Below are 26,262 nucleotides of genomic sequence, written 5' to 3'. Positions count from 1 at the left end.
GTTTTATCGAAAAAGTACCTTTATTTCTAAGTCATTGTTTATTTAATATGGTAATTTTATTTATAAAATGTAACTGATTAAATAGTTCATTATTTTCGTGCATATGATTTACACTTTTAAATAGCAGGAATACACTGGAAAAAATTCAATATTGTTGAAAATTTTCTATTATTATAACAATACTGGTCTTAATTTCATTCATACAATTCAAAGTTTGTCAAAGTTTTTCAAAATATGAAGAAATTGTTAAAAATAAAAAAGTTCTTTATGAAGAGTATATTTATAATTTCAACAGATAAAAACATTAGTTGAGTTGATCAAATCTCGTATAATTAACAAAAAAACAAAACAACTTAAGGTAGTTTGGCATCCACAGATTGGTAGTCAAATAGGATTGATTTTTTTTTTTAAATCGATAAACAACTTCCTACATAGTATGTATATAAGATTTGTAAGTATAATTTATAAGTTGAATGCAGCAGCTGTTAATGAGAAATGAAAGACAAACTTTCATTTATATAGATTGGTTAGATTAGTATTGCCGCCATTTTTTCATAGCTAATATGGTGAAGAAATAAAGATAGATGCCGAGTTACAATTAAATGTTAAAACATAAATTTTAAAAAACTATGTGGTGAATTATGCTGAAATTTATCTCAAATATATTTCAAGCACTATTCTTTATATTAAGATATTTTTTATTGTGGGTCAGTTGGGCAAATTTTTTATATAAATCATAAATTTCCGGTGAAGTTGAACAAGGACAATTATAAAAGTTCATATATTTTTCTATAAATTAAAAAAATTACATTTCCTAAATAAAGTAGTAGAAAAATCTCTTTTTTTCTTTCAAGTCATAAAAGTATGGCCTTTCAGAAAAATTAAAAAAAAGAGTAGTTAAATGTGAATTTTGCCAATACCAAACTACTTTAAGAATTGAGTTTTACAGAATTTATAAGTGCATAGTTCTTCGAAGATCACACTACGACAGTAATTTAGTCTAAAATCATTTTAATTTCGTACCAGAAATAATATTTTAGCTTTTTACGTTTTTTCATCTATAACTTTTGTAGTGATATTTTTAAATAATATTGAAACTTTTTTAGTGTTGATGGATTTTTTTGTTTTTAAATATTTAAAATTTGTTATCTTATATAATAATAGTTTAGCTATATCTGTGGGAAAATAATCTTTTTCGATAAATTTTTTTTCTGCAGATATAATCAAAGGTTAATTAATTATTCCATTACTAAGTTTTAATGACATTACATTAACAGTAAAGAAAAATGTCAAATGAAAATGCAAAATAGATACTTTTGGGTTTATTTTTATTTGATTTATATTATTCTCAAGAACGTCTTAAATTTTTCAAAACTGGCTTTCATTAATCAACGGAGAAAAAAGTACAGGTTTTTTTTAATACAAAAATCATTAACGTCACAATGGATATTATTATTTATCTCATTAATTTTCGAATAAAAATGAGAAAAAATAAGGTTTTTGAGAGATTTTTTCTCAATAATATAATGTAGGTGGTGATGAAATCGGCATTGCAGCCATGAATGTGTATGGACAACCGACTCATGCGCAACATGTGTATCTCCCTTCCTACTACCAGGGCCAAATGACTTATACTCGTAAGTTAAAGCCACCAAATGTGTCATTTCGCTATCGATGTACCTTCGTTTATATTTCCCCTTTCTTAATGCACATATTGACACATGAATATCTTTTTTTGCAACTTATTTTTACTACTTTTATTTATTTCAACGATAATTTGAAATAAAAATCAACTTATACCTGTAGATCATTTTTAGATTCTGAATTTTCAACGATTCTTAGAATAGTCATCAATTTATCTCTGTTATTAACAAAAAAAAAATGAAAAAAATTCATTCTTTTAAGTATCACATTTGTTAGCATTTATTATTTTTACTTATTTCAAAATCAATCATAGTTTACTATAAATACTCAATTTTGAATTTTCAACATTATGCAACGTTAATTTGGAAATGTGAACTTTTAAAAAGTTTTGAACCTGTTCAAGAAAAAAATCAACACAAATGCTCGTGTTTGATAATTTTGTTTACACCATACTGAGCATAAGATTTTTGAACTGTATGAGGATTATGGGTTCAAACCCTACATCAATCGCCTTTACTATAAAAGATTATAACATACCAGACAAATTTTGTCGTCTTTTTCTAGACATAATATTTTATTACTTTTACTGAAAATTTTTTTGATTTTGTAAGTATTGAGATTTTCACATGAGATAATAAGAAATAGTTAATAAATTTTGGAAAGACAATTGAATCATCCAAAATTATATGTTTTTTATTTATATTACATTTTCAGCTAACGGCTTTACATCTATAGGTTTCATCTTAATTTAAATATGGAAAATTTTTTAATAATTTTTTTTTTTTTATTGATATTACAAAAAGATAATTCAAGCTACAGTAATCATACAGTAACTCTTTAAAAGAAAATACTTTTCGAGGATGTGTAAGGACTAATGTACATATGAAAAGTATCATATATATTTCGGAGCTTCGGCCTAGACCTCGTGACATGCTCTGATCTGAGAATTGGATCTTACCCGTGGCGTTTTCTTATATTATTCATATTAACGAAAGATGTTCACTCTAAAGAACAGTTATATAAAATATGATAGCTAAAGTTTTATCGAACTCAGCTCAGCTATTGTATTTTTTTTTATAACAAAAAATTTCATAAATGGTAAATAATATAAATTATTAAAAATAGTTCGAACGAATGAAGGTTGAAAAATAGGCCACAGTAAACTTATTATTGGTACATTGAATGCGACTATTTATTGTCACGGTCATCTATTGTATGTCATCAATTGGTTTAGTACTGCTTTTTTCTATAATTGGGTATTCCTGTCTGAGTAACTGAACTTATTTGTAATTATAGCACATGCATAATAAAATAAAATTATCATTATTCAGTTATCATTCAATAACAATAAACTTTTCATTGTTAATAAATAAAGATAAAAAGTAAACAGAAATATAAATGAAATAAATAGATTAAATAGAATTAATTCTATTGTCTTTATGTGGTGATTTTATCGCAACACTTTAATGAACATCAGTCTATGAAATTTTATGAATTATTTTTTTGAAGAAATTCTTCCACGTATTTAAACATGTATAACTACTTAAATGACTTTTAATTTTTTGGAACATAAAAATACGTTAAAATGTTTTATTTTGTTGTCACTTTTATTATAAATATATTCCTCATATTGAGAAGATAAACTATTTATTTCTCCAAATTGATATATAATTTATCAATAATGTGAAGCCAACAAAAGTATTTTGTTACTTTTATATATTTGTTTTTCAGAGAAAAAAAACCTTTTATATTGGCAATTAATTGAATTAGCATGTTAAGAAGCTTCAACACATTTAATTGTGAAAAGAAGTTGCAGTTGATTAGCTAAAGTAAATATGCGCAACGTACATAACAGCAGCATGTGCTGGAGGAAAAATTGAGCAGAGGAGAATTATAATGTAACGTGAATAAAGTTAGATAATTATGTCATAGTCATGTGGTAATGGTGCACCCGTGTTTCCCTCACTATCTATACTTGTTACATAATTTCTAGAGTATTATGTCGTACAATATCGTCATATTCTATGGTTCTTATTTTGTGGTGATATTAGTCCGATGAAAATTGGCTGAATGCCCAACTTAAAACGTCGACTGAAATACGTTTATTTAATAAAACGATACAAGTAGTAGTTGTTTTGTAGTAATCTATGTGCATTGGAGAATTTGGAGAATAGAGCAAGGCCAGCAAAAAACTTAGATTGAAGATTACATTTAAAGCTATTTTTAATCATGATTTATTACGGAAAAACGATACAGTTATTGAATTTGATGTTTATATTTATGCTCACATCTGTAAAAAATGTTGATTCAATGAATTTATTTGAAATTCAAGGTTGATTCTAAATGATTAGATCAATGTCCATTGTTGAAATTTCACTTAAAAAGTCATATTAAAAATTGCATATAAATTATTAATATAAATGGAATTTATTTTTAATGATTGATATAATTTTACATATATATGTATATTGACTGAATATTATCTTATATCTATACCTTAAATAATAGTTGACGACAATAAAGATATTTCGTCATAAAAATGTTTCTATTTAATTGTCAAATAAAAAATTTGAAAAATATTTTTTAATGAGGCAAAAACTTAATCATTATTTTGATAAGTTTTGTTTTAATTTTTAAATGACCAATGTATAACTAATTTGACAATAATTACGATCAATCGACGAGTATGTTATTAATCTGTAGTTAATTTGATTCCTAGTATTTCAACTACAATATTAATTAATGAAATTATTCTTTTTTTAATGACGTGAAAATGATAATCTACGTAGTTGTAAGTAAAAAAAATATGAGTGGGGAACACTAAATATCTGAGTGAAGCTATTATAAAATTGGTACTCTATGGATGTGAGGTCACGTTTCTAAACGCGCACTGATCTTGAATCAATCGTTGATGTCAGTCGTTGTTCCTTGGCATTAAGATCAGTCCACTAGTTTTGAGTTAAAATAAAATTTGCAAAATACACTCAGGAGAATAATCCAGTAATATATCAATATAAATAACTCAAAAAAGATTTTGTTTGAAATGACAGAAAAAAAGAGGAAAAATAATTTTTAAAGTGTGTGAATTTGAATATTTTAGTATGATATTGCTCAATCATAAATGTGGTACACTTTGGAATAAGGACGATTGATTGTATTACAGTAATTAACGTGAAGACGTGCTGGTATTAGGTGAAAAACATACCTAAAAGTGTTAATTATTGATACAACCGTCTGAAATATACATTCAAGTCAAAATGGTCAAGGATAAATTGATAAAAACTCGGAAGAAGACTAAGAAATTACCATGTTGTGGATGTACTCATAACAGGAACAGCGACATACTTAGTAATTAAAAATAATGATCCTACATTTGTGCTTCTCTTAAGCCTACCTAGCAAGCGCACATTTTATATCATTTCACTATGGCTATTTAATAAATTTCATATTTGTTGATCAATAAATAAATTACACTGAGCTCATTTTTGATCATTTTGTTGATTCGAAAATTAACTAGAAATTTTTTTATTAATATAAATGGTAATTTTTTCCATGAATATTACATTTAATAATTACGTGAATCACCTAACTTTAAATTTAGTGTACATCCTGCGTACAATGTATAAACTCATGTAATTTGTTTACATCACGATCTTTAAGGCGCGCGTCATCATTAAAACGAATGAAGGAAGCGATTGGTATTCATATAATACATTTGGGTCAAGTAAAATTTTTGAATGTAACTAACTGCATATTCCACTATATTAGCAATTGCGAATATATGTAAAAACTGTCAAAATGACATGTTTACTCATTAATTATTATAAATTAACAGACACTTCAAATAATAGTCAAATTGTTTAGTAAATATTAATTAGGTATACTTTTTCTATTATTTCCCAGATAAACTCATGAGAGCCAAAATAAGTAAAAATTTTATTCTTATAAACGGGCATATGAACATTTTTATTTGCTTTAAATCATTATTTTCTTGGATGTTTTACTTTAACTAACTATTCATAGTGTGAGTAAGATTTATAAATAGATTCTAAGAAATCCATATGTCTTAAAAAATTATTTTTATTTTTTTTTCTTTTTTTGCTATAACAAACAAATAATAAATAACAAAAAATTAACAAAATATTCAAAACATTAATTACATTAATAATCATGTGGTCGATGTATCATTACACATAAAGAAGATATGTTTATTTCAAAAATAGGAATAAAGTTTAAATAATATACACATGATCATTATGGTTGTGCAGTGATTGAGGACAAATAAGTTGATCAAATTTTCAAAGGTTACACTGCAAATCGAAATGTAGTACAATGAACACACAAAAACATGTTATAAACAAAATATAGATTTTAACACACCCTGCAGTATGCATAAAAAAACTACAAAATTTTTATAGTTTGCTTATTGTAGTTGATATTAAACATGTTTATGTATGTTCATTTTTAACACACTTCAATTTACAGTGAATCGTCAGGATAATCTTTGACGTCATAACTTTTAATAAAGCATAGCAAAATGAAAATTATTGATTTTTATTTTTTATCGATGAATTTTCATCAAACTTATCACAATAATTTTTTAATTATTTAAAAAATTACAATCGATTTTGTAAGATATTAAAGCGAAAAAAAAAAAATATTAATAAATATTAATTGCAAGAGCGTGTGTTCTGAAAGAAACATTAGAATAAAACCATTTTAATTTCAGTCTTTTCTTATGATCTAAATGGGTAAATTCGTATTAGTTAGTTAACTAGTTTAATTAATAAGTTATTTCCATAGAAGACTGAGAGGGGAAAAATGTAGGTCAATAACAATATGCATCAAATATTTATAGATGGTACTTAAAAACATTTTGACATTTTTTTCAAATGTGACAATAAATAAATCATTTAGTCAAGAAATTATTTTAATTCAAAAATAATACCTATTAAAAGTAAACAGTGTCATACGATCTTAATTTTGACTAATATTTATAATACTTCTTGATAAATTAATAAAATATTGTCATTTTTTATAAAGCTTAAATACGATTATGTATGTGCTATAAAGGTATAATGTATTTTAAGAGTATCTACACGTTATTTTATTACTCACTGAAACTTAAAATATTAAAACTCAGTTTTTTGAGTGATTAGGAGAAGTAAATAAAAAAATCAATTGTGACGAAAAACAAAAACTCCGTTTTAAGAATGTAACATTCTTGGTAATATTTTTTATTAAGGAATATGAACGTAGGTAGAACGCATTAATAGGTTAAATGTAGTATCTTCGGCTTTACATTCTTGACCTATTCATTAAAAAGATGAATTGATACATTATTCAAGTGTCAGCTATGATAAAGATTATTATTGGTTGGATCATAAAGTTGATTCTGTCCATTACATTATCTTTTAATATAAAGTTAATTTATTCTGATCGTCAGTATTGCTTAGAAGTAAGAATTTTATCACTTATTTAGATGGTAAAAGAGGATGTAATTGGCTATTTTCGTAAAACTGTCAGCCCTATGATTTACATGAATGAAATAAAAAATTGATATATAATCAGTGAGTTTAGGAAGTGATGAAGAATTTTCATAAGTTAGTTTGTTTATACGAACATTGTGGATAGAATTTGTTAATTTTTTTGAACATTATAGCTTAAAAAAAATGTAACACATGTATTCTATATCAGAAATATTTTTTTTTTAATGAATTAATAATACTTTTTAAGGAAATATTTTTTTTCTAGTATCTATTATTAAATGAAATTTTTTTTTAAAAGTCCAAAATATTTTCTGTGATTAAATGATTATCAAATTTTTATGTGATTTTGTCATTTGGATTACATGTTTCAATTACTTATTTTTCATAAGTATTATTTAACTGTCATGATGTAGCATTAGGATAAAAAGTATGGCAGCATTTTTTTTCACTATTGTATAAGTAAATAAATGAAGTCAGTTTATTTATTAAACAATGCTTTTTTTGTAGGCGAAGATCCTATGCTCAGCGATCAACAACAATATCGTTACATGACTGTTGATGATATGAAGTCAATGGGAGACGATTCAATGAGAGTTAATGTCACTGATGATGAGAGAGACAATCGACATTCCGGAGGTCAGAGTTGATTCAATTTTATTAATATGTCTCACATTTTTTTTCAATTTAAACAGAATTCTTCTGTTAGCTCTAAATTTAACTTAATGCCATTTTTGTTATTATATTTAGGAACTATCGTAGCTGATTTGATGAATAAGGAGAGTTATTATCGATCAAATGCAGCCAATTTAAAACCAGATAATATTGATATTAATAGGCATCCAGTTCACGTAGGGTATGTATTTATATTTTACTCAAAAAAATAAAATTTTTTTGGAAAGTCACAAAAATAATTTAAAAACAGATTAAAACTGATAAAAGCCTGTTTAATAATTTTTAGTGTTAAATAAACCATTTTCAAAAGTAAAAGTATTTTTCAATGTAATTGTAGTTATTAGATTACATTGGAATAATAATGATGTGTATTATAGTACGATTTGAATGTGCAAATGTGTTAAATACGAGTGTTATAATTGGCATCTTAAAATATTTTGTTTATTGAAAAATTTTTGACATATTAACTAACCAATATTCGCAAACTTACATTTTAGCATCGTATTAAAAAATATATCATTGATGGCTATACAATTATTGTCAAATTTTTATGCTTATGTATGTGTTTGAAAAACTAAGCATGATGAAGAAAATGTTAAAATAAGTACCCAATAGAATTCATTTTCATTAGAAACTCGATTCATAATATTTTTATACATATAAAAATTTTCCTTTTTTTTCATTCGATTATATTTTAATAAATTGAACGTGTCTAAATTATTCCATTGATGACGTCAAAATGATTAGGTTGCTCAGGAAGCTAACAATAATATTAAATGGTAAAGAATAAAGAATACATTCATAAAAGTATAGCTAATAACAGTAAATCCGAGTTTGCACTTATAGAGAATAGAATAACAATCTGTGAGTCCCTTACTAACAAGGGAATCTTTAGTTAGCGTCTATCTTATGAATACAAATAAAGTTTTATTATATTACATGAGTATAGTAATCTACAACCACGCTTAATCTCATTGTGATTTTGAATTCATTGAGTCGTTGCGTATTCGTTTCATTGACTAACTTATTCTCTTGACTCTTTGAGTCTTTTACCACTAGCGTATAAGTATGTAGTTTTGTTGGGGAATAGTCGGTTACAATCTGGTAGTTGACGTCGCATGAACTTTCCTTTAGCTCTTTACGTGGATTTTATTTTGATGTTATGTATATATACATGTGTGTATGTGCGTGTCAGAAATTATCATCTATGACTTTAAAGAATATGTTTTCATCGAAAAGTATCTATTATTTTAATTTAATAGCAATTATTTTTTTCATGGCAAATTTTTTAAATTTGTTTCTTCGTAAATGTTGATATTTAAACGGTACTTTTAATGAAGCGAGAAGAGATTCTTCTTAATGAAAAAACAACCAAGGTAACATTAAAATCAAAGTATTGTCTTCGTATATTGAAAAAAATATTTCGTTTTGAAGATAAATTTTGAATTTGTTTAATAAAGGAAATTTGGAATATTTGCAATGAAAGATTTTTGCGATTCAATTATATGTTTTTTAAAAATCGTATATTATTACTTGATTCAATATTGTAATAAGTTTGAATACAAACGACATTTAATTCACTATACAAAATAATAATTATTTTCTTTTAAACGCCATATGAATCATAATAAATAATGATTAATATAATATATTGTAATAACTCAGTTAGTAATGTTTTATTTCATATCCGGAAAAATTTTATTCGAAAGTAATGAATTTATTAAATTTAAAAACAAAAAAATTAAAATTAATTAAATACTCGGAAGATTTTCATTTAACGTAATCAGGAGTAATGAAGAACTTATTAGTTGGAAGATTCAAATTCTAAATTGATAATCGCGAACTTCGTTCAATCTCGATAATAAAATTATTTTTGAGTGTAAAAATTAATCTATCCTTATGACAGTTTAAGATCATTTTTTCGGTTTATAATAAAAACAAAAAAAAACATAATATTCTGACAATTATGAATAAGTAATGAAGTAACATGATTTGGTAAATTTGTATGACAACTCATCAACGTCTTTAATTTATATTTTTTCAATGTTATTCAAGAATTTATAAATTCTTTATTTATAAAAGTTTCTCAAACATTTTCTATGCATTGAAAAATGAATTCATCTAAATACTTGTACATTTGTTTTTTACCCAAATCAGAATATTTTTGTTTTTTAATAAAAAAAGCTACTGACAAAATATGAAATGATTCTCCAATAATAAATATAATTAATGACAAATATTTAGAAATGGTTTATTCGAATCTTTCAAATCGCACTTCATTACTCCGTGTTCACTGAAATTTATCGAAAATTGCTCTCAGTTTACTTAGTTTTACAACTTGAAATTATTAAAAGATCAATAGTTGAATGATAAATTAATTTTATTTCATTGATAAAAATCAAGAATAAAATGATTGTTCCCTCATTCCCTCATGTAATCAATCTTAGATAAAAATTCATCATAATCATCCCTATTCTTTCAACAAAATTAAATGTAGTATCACAGATGAGTTTTTCAGTATATTGGTAATAATTAGTTGTTTATGACAATTATTATAGTTTTATTTTGCATTTTTGCACGAATTAAAAAATAACTTTTTGAAAATAAAAGTTAAAATTATGGTAATATTAATGTAATAAAGATTACAACAAAGCATGCGCACGGTTCAAAAAAAAGTTTCTTTATGTGATTATTTTCGAGTTTTGTTCAAATACTTAGACCGTCACTAGAGTCCTTAAGTTGGTCGCTGGCAGCCCTTGGTATCATACCAAAAGGACAAGGAATGTGGAGGGACAGGTATCACCTTTATATCTTATTTTAATTAAATTTAGTTTTTTTTATTAATATTGAATTTCAATTATTTCTTCTTTAAACAATTGGTTTTTTACATATTATTTTTTGTATAGTTTATTCAAAATTTTATTCTCTATTTCGTTCATTTATCAAGAGATACGGTAGTGTCTCGTGCGCCAAGCATAAATCACTGCCATTTAGCCCTTACGTCACGACGAGGCACTACTGTGTCACTATACAAATTATAAGATGATTTTTGCAGGTTATAATTTTTAAATTTAAAATTTTTTTCTTATTATAACATAAACATGGGCTGAAATTAAGAATTTGCTCGGAAAGCGATCGTTGACTCTCGATTAAGCATACTATGAAGTATTATCATTGCTTCATTCATAATATACGAAATTGAAAAAATTTCTTAACAGTCACGCCAAGTTTTTGGTTGTTATGTTTATTGTGTCAAAACGTACTAAATTTTTTTTCAAAAAAAAACCCCCCCGAAGAAAATAATTCATTTTAAATATTGTTGATTTGTAGATTTAAATAATTGGTGTTTAATGATTTTCGGACTTTTTGTAATTTCATCATTGTCGTTATTTATGTTTGGCGCACATTTTTGTACAGCCCAGAAAGAGGGGGCTGTTTTTGATGAGATTAATTATAGGAATTTTATTAATCCAGGCATATAGTTTGAAATTTCTGGTAAGAAGTATTTCTAGTGACTGTCAATGTATTGCAGAACCGCACTAATTGAAACACAATAATTTTATTATAACAAGACCATATTTTTTTTTAAGCAATATCAGTATTTTTATATGATTTTTTAAATATAATTGAATAATTTTTATTGAATTTCTTCTGGATATGAATGAATTTTAGAGTACTTCTTAATTTAATTATCAAATTATAAAAATTTTGTATAGTCCTCAATTACCTTTCACAGTATGAATGATTTCAAAACTTTCCAATCTCTACTATAATACATAATTATTATTGTTATATTATTCGAATAATTTTTTTCATCTTGAATAGTCGATATTAAATAAGTAAGGTGAAAAATAATCAAAAATAAACCAATATTAAAAATTAAGATAATATGACCAAAAAACAAAAAAAAGTGAATACTAACGGGTACTTTTATTTTGTTTCCGATTCTTTCTGTTATTTTATTCGCGCTCGCAGCATTCCATCTTGGAAAAAGTAAGTGAATAAATGAAAAATTTATTTTGCCTTGTTTTTGTTTCGAATTAATTATTCTGTAGCAAGATAATCCTTTTTTTTTCCTTCAATTATGACAATTAATCAATGTTATTACAAATTATTTACTATGCGCTGCTCGCTCTGCACTCGACATTATCATACTTTTTTATGTATTAGATTAGACTTAGTTACAGTATTTTAGTGGCTGATTAATGCTATTCATTAGAGATAATTTTGATGTTCCGAACTCTGTTAAAAAGATGCAAATATATAAAAAATCTATTTGAAATTTTGTTTAATTTAAAAATTAAATATACGAAATAAATAATAATTATAACTTAATTATTATTTATAAAATATGTATATACGATAAAAAATGAAGCGTGTTGAATGCAAAAATTGAATACTTTCATAAATTATGAATGTATGTATTATTCAATTTATTAATGATTCAGCAATTATTTATTATTTTTTAATTTTGCTATTTTCATTTTGTCATTTATTATGAATTATTTGCTTTTTATGCAAACACTAGTTCATTCGTTTAAAAATTTTTTTTCTACTATCTTATTAATTTATTTATCATTCATGTTGTTTAATACACACAAATCGTAAGCACACAGACCATTTATGAATACATTTCACAGCATACAAAAAATAGTTTTAATTTTAGAGAAAATACTCAAATTTTTGAAATAATAAATTCATCAATTGTAATCGTATACATGTATGCACGGAGTAAATTTAACATTTTTTCTGTTACATATAGTGATTAATTTTATATTATACTCCCTTAAAACGAATTAGTAATAATTATTGCAAAACTGAATATCCATTACTCTAGTTTTCGAGAGTGAATAAATCATTTTTGATAATCGTTACAAGTTAGTTATAGGTTGATCTAAAAAAATATTGATAATGAGATGAAAATAAATCTATATAAATTCCGTTTTTAAAATGATATAAATTTATGTAAATGATAGAATTTATAGAAATTTATAGCATGTATTTAATATTTTCTAAACTATTCGTTAATTTTCAAAAGAATTGATTGATAAAATTGTGATGTTTCTGAACGATATAATAGATATTATTTATAAACATGAGACACATAATTTTGTAGAGAAATATTACTCAGTCTAGAAATAATTGTTACAATCTTTTAACAAAAAAAAAAATACATGAACATTTATCATGGAAAATGTTGAGACATAAATAAATGTATATATCATATTTTGTTATGCTCTATACAGCTTCTTAGTTTCATTTCTGGTGGATGCACGTGGAGGTGCCATGCGAGGATGTCGGCATAGTGGTGTACGCGTTATTGTGCCACCACGAAAAGCTGCAATGCCTATGAGAATTACTTGTAGATATCTTAAGAGGGATAAATTGACAAATCCACCTCCTCTTATGGAAGGCGAAGCTCTTGCCAGTCGAATACTTGAACTTGGACCAATTGGGGCTAAATTTTTAGGGTAACTTTTTTGTCTATAACATATTTTTTAATAAAAAAAATATATATTAAAATCACTTTTCTATAAAATCTTTTTTTTAGGCCTGTAATTATAGAAGTTCCACATTTTGCCTCTTTACGAGGAAAAGAAAGAGAAATTGTAATTCTCAGATCCGACAATGGAGAAACTTGGCGGGAACATACTCTTGAAGCTAGTGAAGAGGCAGTACAGGATGTCCTCAATGAAAGTTTTGAAGGCGAAGGTATACACTTTAATAAGTCATCAATAAATGCAACCTCGTAGTTCTATGTTATAACATATAGTATATTAATCGAAGAAACAAAGTCAGATATATATACCTGAAACTTTACTATTTTCGCCTTTGATTAAGGGAGTTATTTTCGATATGGATCAGAGTATTGTATTTTCTTCTTTCAACTAATATTATTGACTCTGAATTTCAGAATTAAGTCAACTAGAAGATCTTCAGACTTCACGAATTGTAAGGATCCTCACAGTTGATTTTCCGCACTATTTTGCTGTAGTATCTCGAATCAGACAAGAAGTTCATGCTGTTGGGCCTGAGGGTGGAACAGTGTCATCATCAGCAGTACCTCAAGTACAAGCTGTGTTTCCACCGGCTGCACTTACTAAGAAAATTAGAGTTGGCCTACAGGTAATTGTAAATACTTAGCCATACTCAGTTAATAGTCCAGTAGCTAAAAAAAAAAAGAAATAAAAAATTATTGTTCAATGGTGATAAAAATTTTTTGATGACGGATTGTTGTAAAAGTCTCTATAGAGAGAATTTCTGCAAAGATTTTTCACTCGTAATCAATTATTACTAGTATTTGAACGATTTTAAACTTTTACAGTTGAGCGCCGTCTTAATAAACAATGCTAAAAAAAATATTATTAAGCAGTCTAAAAAATCGAACCAATTAAGGCATGTTCAGAATCGCTTTCTGAAAGTTTTGAAATAAAATTTTTTTAACAATATCCATTTTTCTATTTATTAAGTAATTTTCAATGATTTTTCTTTTCTATTTTATTAACAACTTTGCACCCTTATATCTTTCGCATATAAGGATACATTTTAATGTCAATTTGAGAGCAGATTAGATTTATTCTCTTTTCAAAAATGGCTATCTCACTTTTTCCATAAATTTTATTTTTCAGTTACAAAAAAATTAATAATATCATTTTCATTACTTTCATCCTTCTTTTAAGAATGAAGTTACAAACATTGGTAATTACAATGCATAGTAAACCTTCATATCTTTATCTGAAGAATATGAAGCAATTTTTGTAACTGAAAATACTAATTTACTGAAAATTATTAGTTTTATAAAATTGACTGATGAACATTATAACAATTGCAAAAAAATTTGCATCATGGTTCAAAGAAAGCTTATTATTAACTTATATATTTGGCTCTTCTTTTACTTATAATATTAATAAATTTCCTTATTTTTATTTCTCATTTCAGGCTCATCCAATATCTGCTGAATTGGTAGCGAAGCTTTTAGGCAATAGAGTGGCAGTATCTCCAATTGTAACTGTTGAACCACGCCGAAGAAAATTCCATAAACCTATTACATTAACAATACCTGTACCTCAAGCTGCAAATAAAGGCATGATTAATCAGTATTCTGGGGATGCGCCAACTCTAAGGCTTCTATGCAGTATAACTGGTAATATATGCTTGCACGTAATAATGTAGGCGCGGCAACCAGCTTGACTGAAAGATCTCTCCACTAAAAATGATTTTTTACTCAATTTAGTAATTAATTATTTTAATGAGTTGAAGTATTTAATGGAATCATTCAAATATAAAATAAAAATAGTCTTTTTTTTATTAATTAGTTGATTATTATTATTTATCTTGTAGCATTATAGAATATGAGAGATTTATACGCCAAATGGTAGCTGCACGACTTATAAAAATAATGTAACAAATAGTAACTGTGAGTTATATACCATTTTTGTATACATTATCTTGTTGTGATTCATTGTTAATGCTTGCGTATTGTTAGGATCGAGTCATTTAGGTATGGATCATTAATTAACTGTAGATAAATTCGAATTTTTTCAATCTATTTTTGCTCATTTTGAATTAGTTAAATTGATAGTTTTTTTTCAGCACAATTCGTTTGATTGGTAATTTTGCTTAGATAATCTAGATGTAATATACATTTCAATAATTTATTCAATTATTAATTATTGATAATATTTGTGCATTTTTAATATTTTATTCTTATTTATATATTGTAAATTATTATTACTTTTTTCAATGCTATTTTAATATTTTTATCAAATACGAAACTTGTCATTTCATTATTACTGAAAATAATTATAATTAATGGAAAAATAACAATGAATAATTAGTTTTCTAAGGGAGACGATTTTTTCAAATTTATCTGTAATAATATTAAAGGACAGCTCTGTTAATTTTCGTTTTCATTATTTATAGGACAAAAAGGAAATAGAATTAAAATAAATATTATTTCAACAATAATTTAATTCAACAATTTTTATTTTTTTTCGAAAAACAACTTTTGCAATCGATTGGATCATTATTATTGAAATATTTTCTTGCCGCTTTATAGTTGTCTTTCACGCTCGTTGCTTTATGAAGCGATATATTAATTGTTCATTTAATTATTTAGTTGTATTTTTATTCTTTAGTCATTTTGCAAGCAATACTTATGAGTGGGTAACACTTTCATTATTTCTTTTTACATCGATACCAAGCACATAACAATAAGGCACATACAATAAATCTGAATTTAAATCCAGTCATTGAACAACATTAACTTCAATTTCATAGTAAACAAGTAAATATATTATAATGTTTGATTTAAATTGTCGTGAGCTGTATTTAATGTCAGTATTAATGAATATCTTCTACACATTTCACTATTTTATCATAAATGTATATACATCACGGACTTATTTTAATGATATTATTGGACTTGGCATGTATGTCGTTCAGGGGGTCAGTCTCGGGCGGTTTGGGAGGATGTCACTGGATCAACGCCTCTTACCTTTGTTAAGGATTGTGTATCTTTCACTACAACTGTATCTGCGAGATTTTGGCTTATGGACTGTCGAAATATTACTGATGCTACGAGAATGGCAACTGAGCTCTATACCCATGCAACTCATGTTCCTTTTATGGCTAAGTATGCGTTTTTAATGTATTTTTTTTATGTATGTATTATTTATTAAAATATGATCTTTTCAAGAGAGTAAAATAATAAAACTTGAGTTGATATTATAAGACAAAAGATTTCATTAGTAACATATATTCAATTCTAGTAGTGGTTACATTGAAACTAAAATTACAAATCTAAATACAAAATAGTCAGTTGCATTGTCAGTTACACACATGCCCAACTAGAAAAAAATTTTTTTTTTAGCTTATTTGACACTTTTTTTAAGTTAGGAATTAGTTTTTCCAAAATTCATCAAGAAGGTGTCTATATAGAGTAATTTTCAGATAACTAAAATGATATCGAAAATATGTCTGAAAAGATATCCAAAAGATGTCTAAAGAACGTCTAGAGGATGTCAGAAAAGATGTTTATGAGAAAAAAATGTCTTTAGATGTCTGATGGACATCTTTTTAGCTTTCTTTTTGAAATCTGTTTAGCTTTCTTTCAGACATGATTTTAGACATCTAAACAGACATCTTTTTGGATGTCTTTAAGACAACTTTCAGAATATCCAATAGGAATTTGATATCTTCTTATCTGAGTCCAAAAGATGTCTTCTGGATAGCTTTCTTCTAGTTGGGCATGTATGTGAAACGTGTACTTGGTGTGTTCACGCACTTCGCCATCCTCAACATACTTAGCATTTATAACTTAAAATACTTACACTGCAAATCGAAGCGCATTACATCGAACACACATAAATGCGTTTAATGTTAAATGTCATGAACAAACTATAAAAGTATTTTAGTCGTTTTAAACACACTTTGAAATGACTTCAAATTTACAGTTTGTTTATGGCATTTAACATTGATCATGTTTATATGTATTCACCGTAATACACTTCGATTTGCAATGTATTGAAGATTTTCATGATAAATAACACAAGAAATTCGATAGTCATTTTAAGGAAGTTTGAGCATTTCTATGGTTAAATTGGGAGTCTAATTAATTTAATAAAATTTTTAAGTAATGTTGAAGTAAGCCAATAGGATTTTATGAAGATTACGGGATTTTTGATCAAACTACGTTATTATATCAGGAGAAATTATATATTTATTTAACAATGAAACATATTCTCATCAAAAGTAATGATAAAATAAAATTTATCATATGATAATTTAATTAATTATTGATCTTATGAATTGTAGGTTTGTAGTGTTCGCAAAGCGCGTAGATCCACTCGAAGCTAGACTACGGGTCTTTTGTATGACTGATGATAAAGAAGATAAAACTCTAGAACATCAGGAACACTTTACAGAAGTAGCAAAAAGTCGTGATGTTGAAGTCCTTGAGGGCAAAACTCAGTACATGGAGTTTGCGGGTAACCTTGTACCAGTTTTGAAGAGTGGTGAACAACTTCAGTTACCTTTCCGAGCATTTAAGGAAAATCGTGTACCTTTTACGGCAAGAATAAAAGATCCAGATGCAGCAGATATGGTTGGTAGGATTATGTTTATGAATGAACCGAAAATAGCTAAGGGCGAACCTCCACAAACACCAATATGTACCCTTAATATCTTGCTACCAGACAAAATTTCTCCAGAAATCGGTCATTCTGAACTTGATTTACTTGAGTTATCAAAAAATTATAGTTTCTTACGCGATGGTGGTTTGAGTAAGTATATTTCATTTTTTAAGTATAATTTGATCAAATACATCAGATTTAAATAAATTAAAAAAACTAATTTGTTTGGCGTAGGTCGACCGGACACTATTCACAGAGCAACAATTCGCCTAACAGATATTGCTAATTTACTTGATAGTGATTGGGAAAAATTAGCTGAGGAATTAAATATATCTCCTAACGATGTGGAACTAATTAAACGAGAGCATGTCGGTAAACCTGCTCTTCAAGCTGCTACCATGTTCAAACTTTGGCAGAATCATGGAAATAAAGCTACAGGTAATTGACAATTCTACAAATTCTTTTCTACTGCGTTATCAAAAGAACGATTTTCCGAAAACAGAGGAGAGCGATAATTTTTCGATATTGATTATCACAAACATTCGAAAACGATACGTTATTTGATTTTATAAATATTTTGAATCGGCAGCTGAACTCCTTCATCTCCGATAACTTTGAATTTTTTTATGTTCTAAAGGCAATAATATTGACTTATTTTTTGTATATAGAAATATATGCACTAAGCTAATCTTTATTATTACTTTTCCTAATAAAAATGACATCACTGTGCGAAGAATTTGCACAAAAAATAACTCGATTTTTCAATGTCTTCATTTTGTTTTTTAATGCATTCAATGCAAAAGGAGGTTGAGGATAGTGGCGTGTGCGTGTATGGAATGGAGGTGGGGGTTTGGCGTGTTAAAACGCTGGTCAAATAATCATTTTTCAGACAACTTTTAACCCCCTCTCTCCCTTACTCTCAACGTCCTTTTGCATCAGATATTCGCGAAATATTGGTAACACATCATTTGATTTGTACATTCTTAAAGTTAAAAAAACTATGTATAGACATATTTTCCGCACCTTATATGCGCATATATTCTTGTTCAGCGAAGAGAATTCTATAACATATTGAAATTTCAAGGTCATTGATGATGAAAGGAGTCAGCTGCATAAATATCTAAATTTTTTTACGACAATAATTTTGTTTTTTCATTCAAAAAAACTGGAAGATGGTAATTTTAAAGACTTCTTAATTAAGTAAATGACGACACTATAATAGGTGCGAGTCAGCAGTCTGGAATTTTTAGATACGTAGTTGATGAACTCATCGTTGCATTGTTATGTTTATGGTATGGCTATATCTTATAGAAGAGAATTGTCATTAATGTGTCTTGTTTCATTCACTTATTTCTGAACATAATAGTAATCACATCTGTATTCGCTACACTACGTGAATTACATCATTGCCATTATTTAAACTACAACATATTTCCACTTGGACGTTAGTAGTTTATTATCCATCATAATATGAAAATGATTTAAAGCTCTATAATAATTATTAACTTTGCTACTAAAGAGACGATTTATTTTACGGTTTTGAAAATTTAAATTTCACTTATTTAGAATATGATAAGTTTTTGAAATATGTTTATAACATTATATCAAGCATACAAAAATTCGATCGTCTTAGGATTCACTAGTGAACTGTATGTGTTATTCAACAAATCTATATCTTCACAAGTGCAATTAGTTCAAGATAGAGGTTTGTTCTCCATAATAAAACCTGAAATTAAAAAATTAACTTGAATAAAATAAAAAGGGAAAAGTTTAATACTGTATTGTACAATTGTAAAAAGTGCAGTTACATAGACTTATAACAAAAAATATAATGTCACTACAGTTTTTTATAATATTAGATTTTTTCGGTTTATAGGAAATACCCTTGAGAAAGCATTAAATAAAATTGGTAGAGAGGATATTGTGAAAAAGTGCATTTTTAATGTAGAATTGGTAACTGATGACGTGGAGAAAGCTGTAGCAAGAGTTCGACTTGATCAGCCAGGTTTTGACTCGCTAAAAGATGAATTGGGATCTTCAAGAGATTCCTCATTGAAACGAGACGAGTCTTTAGTAGGTCGAAAACTAGACTATGAAGAGCTTGATCATATGAAAGTAAGTGTAAATGATTATTCATTTTTATCGTAATAGCACTATTCATAAATAAAAAAGAAAAATGTATAGGCCATTTCAGTCATAGTTTGTGTTCATCTATGGTTTCTTCTTGATTACCTTAGTAGCCAAATCAACGTAAGACTGACAGCAGATTTACATATGTGGGTAACTTACTGGCTACTAGGGTATAAAATGTACAATTGTACTGAAAAATTAATTATCAAGTTTTTACATTGATTTTATTATTATTTTTTATCCAATGAAATTTATTTACAGTCAACTATTAATAAAAATATTATAATTAGTTATTGACATTTTTTATTATTAAAACAAATTGTACAATTAAAAAAATGAAATAACGATAGGTACAAACCGAAGTGCTATTATTACATTTTCTAGATAGTTTCTTAATAAATTAATAATATTTTCAAACAATTTTGTTCATTATAATTGGATCGAAAAAATATGATGATAGTGAATTGATGAATTTTAAAATTGACTTTAAAATGTATGTTTTTTTTTTTAGAAGTGCCAAAATGAATAACAACTAATGACATTCTAATAATAAATTTTGTTTTTATAGGATTCAGAATCTATCGAAAATTTAACCAGTATCGAAAATGTGTTGCCTAAACATCGTAAGTTATTTTTGATATTTTAAACTTTTGTTTTTATTCACTATTACTTATTTTAAAATATTTTTATGTATACTATGAGACTTATATTTACACCTCAGCCATTATTCATACTAAACTTATAATTCAATATTATATTTTTATCATAATGCTACTGATGCAATCACTGACACATTATTCAAGTTAATGAAATAGTGTAGAACCTCGAGAGAATAATCACGACATGATGTCACTGACTAAAATAAGTCTGAAATATGTTATTCAAGTTTTCATTGCATATTTCAGATGGAAAAAAAGAAAAATTCAAAAACAAGAAAATATGCTGATTCACTGACACAGCTTTTTTTCCATATGTCACGATGAATTAGACAAAAATTATAATGCATATTTTTTTTAAGTAAATGAAGAGAACTTTTCGATTGAATACCATTACCGATTTAGCCCAAATCGTTTTTCATTAACCTTGATTGGATATGAAGATATTTAGTAATTTCCTGCATCGTTTTCAGTCATTACAAAACGAAAGATTACCCAATTTTTTTTTCCTTTGAAAATATTTATGGATATATTTGGAGCGTTATAGTATTTGTATTGTGCCCCCAGACTTCTTTATGAAAGTCAACAAATTTTTCAAGTTTCACCCCTTTCGTGAGTGATACCAAATCAGAAGCATATCAGTAGTCAATTACGCTAATATTTTTCAATTATTTTCAAAAAACCAAATTGAATGAAAATAAAACTAAGTAAAAGGATATATTTTTTCTGCACTTCACAGAGAAAAAGCAGCACATAACAATCACCAATGGCACTGTGTTTAATAGTACTTCAACCCCAGTAAAAAATAAATATGCTAGTGAGGAGAAAGATATTGGTGACGATATGGCAGAATTTCTTGAGCATAAGTATCACATTACTGAGAAAATGACGAAAAAAACACAAGACGAAATTAACGATGACAATAGAAATCGACAAAAAGTAATTGAAGATGCCAACCGATTAGTTACTGGTAAGTAATGGATAATAATCATGTTTATAATTTTTTCTGAAAATTGTTTTTACTCCGAATCGATGGATGAGAGCTCTTCAATAACAAAAAATTAACAATTTTTAATAATTATTTCCAAAAGAGATGGTTCAAAGGCTATGCTTTTGCTCAACTGTAAGCAAGATATAACTTTAATGATAAAAAAATTTTTGAGATCAGTGAATTACATCTATACTTTTTTTGAATTTTTTAAATATAACATGTTATTGGTAATAATGAAGATGAATTCCCTCAATCCAAATTTTACGAAAAATGACATATATTTCCATGTAAATAGAATTCCTTCTGGAGGAATGTCGCTAGAGTTCTGAATTTTTATGCTGTCGCTGAGATGGAACGAATTAAATTAGGAATTTTCGTGCAAAATTATAAGCAAACTATTCCAATTTTTTTTTTAATTTGGAAATTTTTAATTGATGCTATCCAAATTTGATTATGCTTTTTCATAATATTGTTTGTACCCTCAAAATATTGCTTCACAGCTCTCAATAATTTATTCATACGTTTGTCGTCCTTGTCCAGCGTTACTTTTAAAGGTTATGTTGAAGCATTGACTTTTGATTTAGACACATTAGAATTATTCTCTTTGAGATGTCTGGTTAAATTAAATTTATCTGGCAATAATTGTACCGATTTTATGTAGGTAATATTTGGTCCACCTTTACCTAAGCTACTTGCATCTCTTTAATTGTCACTCATTCGCTCGTTCTCGTCTAGAACCTCCCTGACGCCCAGTTGGCTTTTGGTCCGAGGCATCAAAGACTTTTCGCCCTTTTCCTGATACTTCTTTAACCATTTATTTAGAAGTATCCACTCTTCCTTCATCATTGTTATTTTATCTGTAAAATTGATATTTATTGATAAATTTCAAATTTAAGATGATGCCTTAGAATTTGTCTCTAATCCAGCTAACCGAACAACAAGTATCACCGAGTTGAGACGAGCCTATATGTGTGCATCCGAACAATAAGATTATACACATACAGACCGTAGTCCCTCGTATGACTACTTGATGCACAGCATCAATTGTCATGCGAGTGACCAAACCTCTGGCTGTTTTTATCCAAAATCAGTATTCCAGATATAAATATTAAGAGACAGATAACATTTTAATTCAATTAACAGCATTTATATTTCAAGATTCATGGGCTCATCAACTGTCGTTCACTCGTAAAAAAAACAAACCCATTTACTTTATATTCTAACAGTCCAGTAGCGATGCAATTTAATTAGCGAATCTAATCTCCCACTTCGAACCGAAGTTTTTTTAATGTAAAATTGCACGAGGATTCTAAAAAAACTCTTCACAGGCAAAAAAAATGTACGCGTCATTGAGTTTTTTTTGTTATAAACAAATTTTCCTCCTAGAATCTGTACATTTTCATTAATAACTTTGCAGTTATGCAGAAATCGACGATACTTCATAGGACATTTTTTGTTCTTTACCGTCTAATGAAGAATTCTGTTACCTCTCTTTTCTTTTTTTCCGCCTATTTTTTGATATATTCGATTTCAAAAAATGAAAAAGACAGTGCTAACCCTTTCACAGTTATCATGCCAATTTGTCGGTATTTCAGAATTCTTTCCAATCGATCTCAAAACGATTTCTTAGTATAAGATTGACAGAATCTGAAAAAAATTTCGAATAAAAGGCTTTAATTGACAATGAATAATGTAAGACAGAGGAAAAAAAGAATAACGATTAAATTTTTCGATATTATGCTAAGAAATCGTTTTGAGATCAATCAATAATCTCTTCATCTAGATCGTATTGATTTAGTTTGAATATATCTTCAAATTTGTTTATTAAACTCTCAAACATCAAGTTGTCATACATTAGGTCTATCTTTCAGTTTCTAGCACTGTGAGCATTTAGTCTTAATTAAAATACATATTGATTAAAGATTAATTAAATATCAAATAAATACTACTGATCTGCTTTTCATCGATTAAATATTTTAATCAGTTAAGGCGTACTTGCTACATATTGATGTCGTGCAAGTAAAACTGAAATCTAGTTTTTAAAACACTCTCATTAAATTGTTTTAATAATTCTTTGTTTTGAATTTATGCTCGCATATCTTTTTTTAACAGAAGAAATTAAAAGAAATGGAAAAAAAATTATCTCTCGTCTCTCTCTTTACATTTATACATGCGCGTAGTTTTTCAAAACATTTGAAACCTTGATGTCCGCCTTTCTTGAGCGACAACAACGACTTTCATTCTGTTACATCTATTTTTTGTTTATGCATTTTGTGAATCTAATTATTCTCAGAATTGATGCTTTCGGCTCTTCACCTTAAACATCTTATTAAGCGTTGCGTTTGCCTTTCAACAAACTCGTTTATCGCTGCGTTATATCTGCGAAAACCATCGTTATGGTAATCTCTAAATTTACGCGTTTCAAAATTAATCTCGACATAATTTATGTTTTATGAAATGCACGCACTTTGAGTGTCTAAATCCTTTCTACAGCCTATCTCTCTTCAATTTTCTTTCGTTTAGATTTATTCATTCTTTTCACTCTTAAATATTGTTCATTTCTTAAGGCTGGGCTGAAGTCAGAAAGGCGACTGATTCCCCCTATCCAAATACATGGGATCGGGAAATTTCTAATTTCTTCGCCAATTTACAATTATTTCTATAAAATTAGGTACCAAATTACAGAGGAATTGATGCCGGACTGACGTAAACAACAATTTTTTGTATGTAGTGAATATTTTTATTAAAAAAATTAGAAAGAATAATGAAAAAATTATGAATTGACTTGCCGCGCTTAAATTCAAAGATGGCGGCCACATCATTCAGATGAAAAATCACTAATTATTTTATTTTTATACCTTTTTATGCCCAAAATTCATGTTTGCGTCAGTCCTTGCCACCTGTCTGAATGTTAAAAAAATCAATTCATAGTATAAAATTGAATAATTTAGAAATAATTAGAAATCTTGTATTCCAGATGATATTCTCCGGAAAATTAGTTTAAAAAAATTCTGATAGGTGACAGCATTATGCTCGCAGATGACCTCAGTCATCCATATTGAACAAATGCTCAATCCGTATCCAGAACTGATGGTGCCCTGCATTTTGGCGAGTAAATTCTGTATGTGTGTGTACGGGTAATATATGTATGTGATGTAAACATAGTGTATCACTTTACAATGCCCTACACTTTGATGACTATTGCAGTTAGGATAAATAAAAATGATGATACTCATTTAACATTAATTAATATAATACCTGCAAATAACTTCAAATACATATATTCATCCATTATTATCATTTTTATTAGGTATAAATGTTAATAAGGAAGCTCAATTCCAAGTCGGCGTATCCAAGCATGTAGTGTAAAAACAAATATACATTAACTCAATATCGAGATTATGCTGGCCATGTGGTTAGAGCGTCAGAGGTCTATTTTGCCGGGCAGAGTTCGATCCTAGTCATAATCACTTTTTTTTCTACTTTATTCGTTAGATTAGCATGTAATTATAATATTGACATGCCATAATTAATCCTTTATAACAATTTGATTTTTTTTTCTCTTTATTCATTGAATTTATTGACGCTGAGTCGAAAAATATTTGAACAGAGCCATAAACTTTCTTTTTGTATAAATACATTGATAATAGCCTGTGTTTAACAACTTATACATCTTTACATGTATTAACAATGTTATGTTATTAACAAGTTAATCATATTATTATTAACATTGAAAAGTAGTTTAAACAATCCGTGGCGAGTTCCGGCACTTCGCTGGCAAGCTCTACCCCCACTCTCTATGCCCAAGCCTGCAGCTTATAATTTTTGAGCATATATAATTGTTTTGTAATCATAATAGCTCGGTGGTTAGCGCATCGGTCTTTCATTTTGATGGGCAGGGTTCGATTCCAGTCATGGTAAAGTTTTTTTTTTCTTTTTCATTTGTTAGATTTGCATGTAATTATAATATTAACATGCTAAAATGAATTCTTACCAACGATTTGATTTTTTTTTCTCAATTATTTATGTAATTTATCGACGCCGAGTCGGAAAACATGAACAGGGTTATAAACACTTTTTTTACTATAGCTATATGAACGTAGCTTTTTTTTAAGCAATTTAGAAATATTTAGAAGTAGTTGAAATAATCCACGGGGATTTCCGGCACTTCGCCGGCAAGCTCTATTCCCACCTTTCGTACTCAAGCCTGCATTATACAATTTATAAACATAAACATGATGGCAGCGATAATATGTTAGCTCTGTAGGTAGAACACCAAGCTTTCATTTGACCGATTAGGGTTCGATTCCAGTTATAGCCAATTTTTTTTTTCATTAAAATTTTATATAAATACAATAATTGGTTGTTTATATTAGTTCAAAATTAATTCCTATAGTCTTTTGGAGACAACATTTTCTAAAAAAGAGAATTCATAGTAACTCGTTCCTCACCCTCAGCTTATTTTCAGAAAAACAAGTTTTTTTTCGTAATTAATTGGAAGAATAATGTAATAAAATATATGAATTGATTTATAAGTATATAAAGTC

At 27.2% G+C, this 26,262-nt stretch overlaps 1 protein-coding gene across 15 annotated transcripts in view; it reads left to right on the top strand.

The window, feature by feature from the left end:
* The window catches only part of LOC118063802 (uncharacterized), a 76,134-nt gene that overhangs the window by 25,371 nt on the left and 24,501 nt on the right, over nucleotides 1-26,262 (top strand). For 10 of the 15 annotated variants that reach the window (XR_004689985.1, XR_004689984.1, XR_004689983.1 and 7 more), the window contains exons 15-29: nucleotides 1,533-1,637; nucleotides 7,641-7,769; nucleotides 7,881-7,986; nucleotides 10,524-10,601; nucleotides 11,781-11,798; nucleotides 13,052-13,276; nucleotides 13,357-13,517; nucleotides 13,720-13,931; nucleotides 14,745-14,949; nucleotides 16,251-16,440; nucleotides 17,622-18,088; nucleotides 18,173-18,376; nucleotides 19,815-20,053; nucleotides 20,637-20,691; nucleotides 21,464-21,694. Coding sequence is in view for 4 of the 15 variants with exons in the window: in XM_035077955.1 (XP_034933846.1) it covers nucleotides 1,533-1,637; nucleotides 7,641-7,769; nucleotides 7,881-7,986; nucleotides 10,524-10,601; nucleotides 11,781-11,798; nucleotides 13,052-13,276; nucleotides 13,357-13,517; nucleotides 13,720-13,931; nucleotides 14,745-14,949; nucleotides 16,251-16,440; nucleotides 17,622-18,088; nucleotides 18,173-18,376; nucleotides 19,815-20,053; nucleotides 20,637-20,691; nucleotides 21,464-21,694 (2,625 nt within the window). In the remaining 11 variants the exon portion in view is untranslated. The remainder of the gene's footprint in view (nucleotides 1-1,532; nucleotides 1,638-7,640; nucleotides 7,770-7,880; nucleotides 7,987-10,523; nucleotides 10,602-11,780; nucleotides 11,799-13,051; nucleotides 13,277-13,356; nucleotides 13,518-13,719; nucleotides 13,932-14,744; nucleotides 14,950-16,250; nucleotides 16,441-17,621; nucleotides 18,089-18,172; nucleotides 18,377-19,814; nucleotides 20,054-20,636; nucleotides 20,692-21,463; nucleotides 21,695-26,262) is intronic. The other 5 variants (XR_004689979.1, XR_004689982.1, XR_004689980.1 and 2 more) reach the window with 5 other exon arrangements.

The sequence above is a fragment of the Chelonus insularis genome, unplaced genomic scaffold (genome assembly GCF_013357705.1).
Source record: "Chelonus insularis isolate UGA/USDA-ARS -01 unplaced genomic scaffold, ASM1335770v1 contig_148_pilon, whole genome shotgun sequence".
Taxonomy (NCBI): Eukaryota; Metazoa; Arthropoda; class Insecta; order Hymenoptera; family Braconidae; genus Chelonus; species Chelonus insularis.
This window is presented reverse-complemented; position numbering and strand designations above follow the sequence as displayed.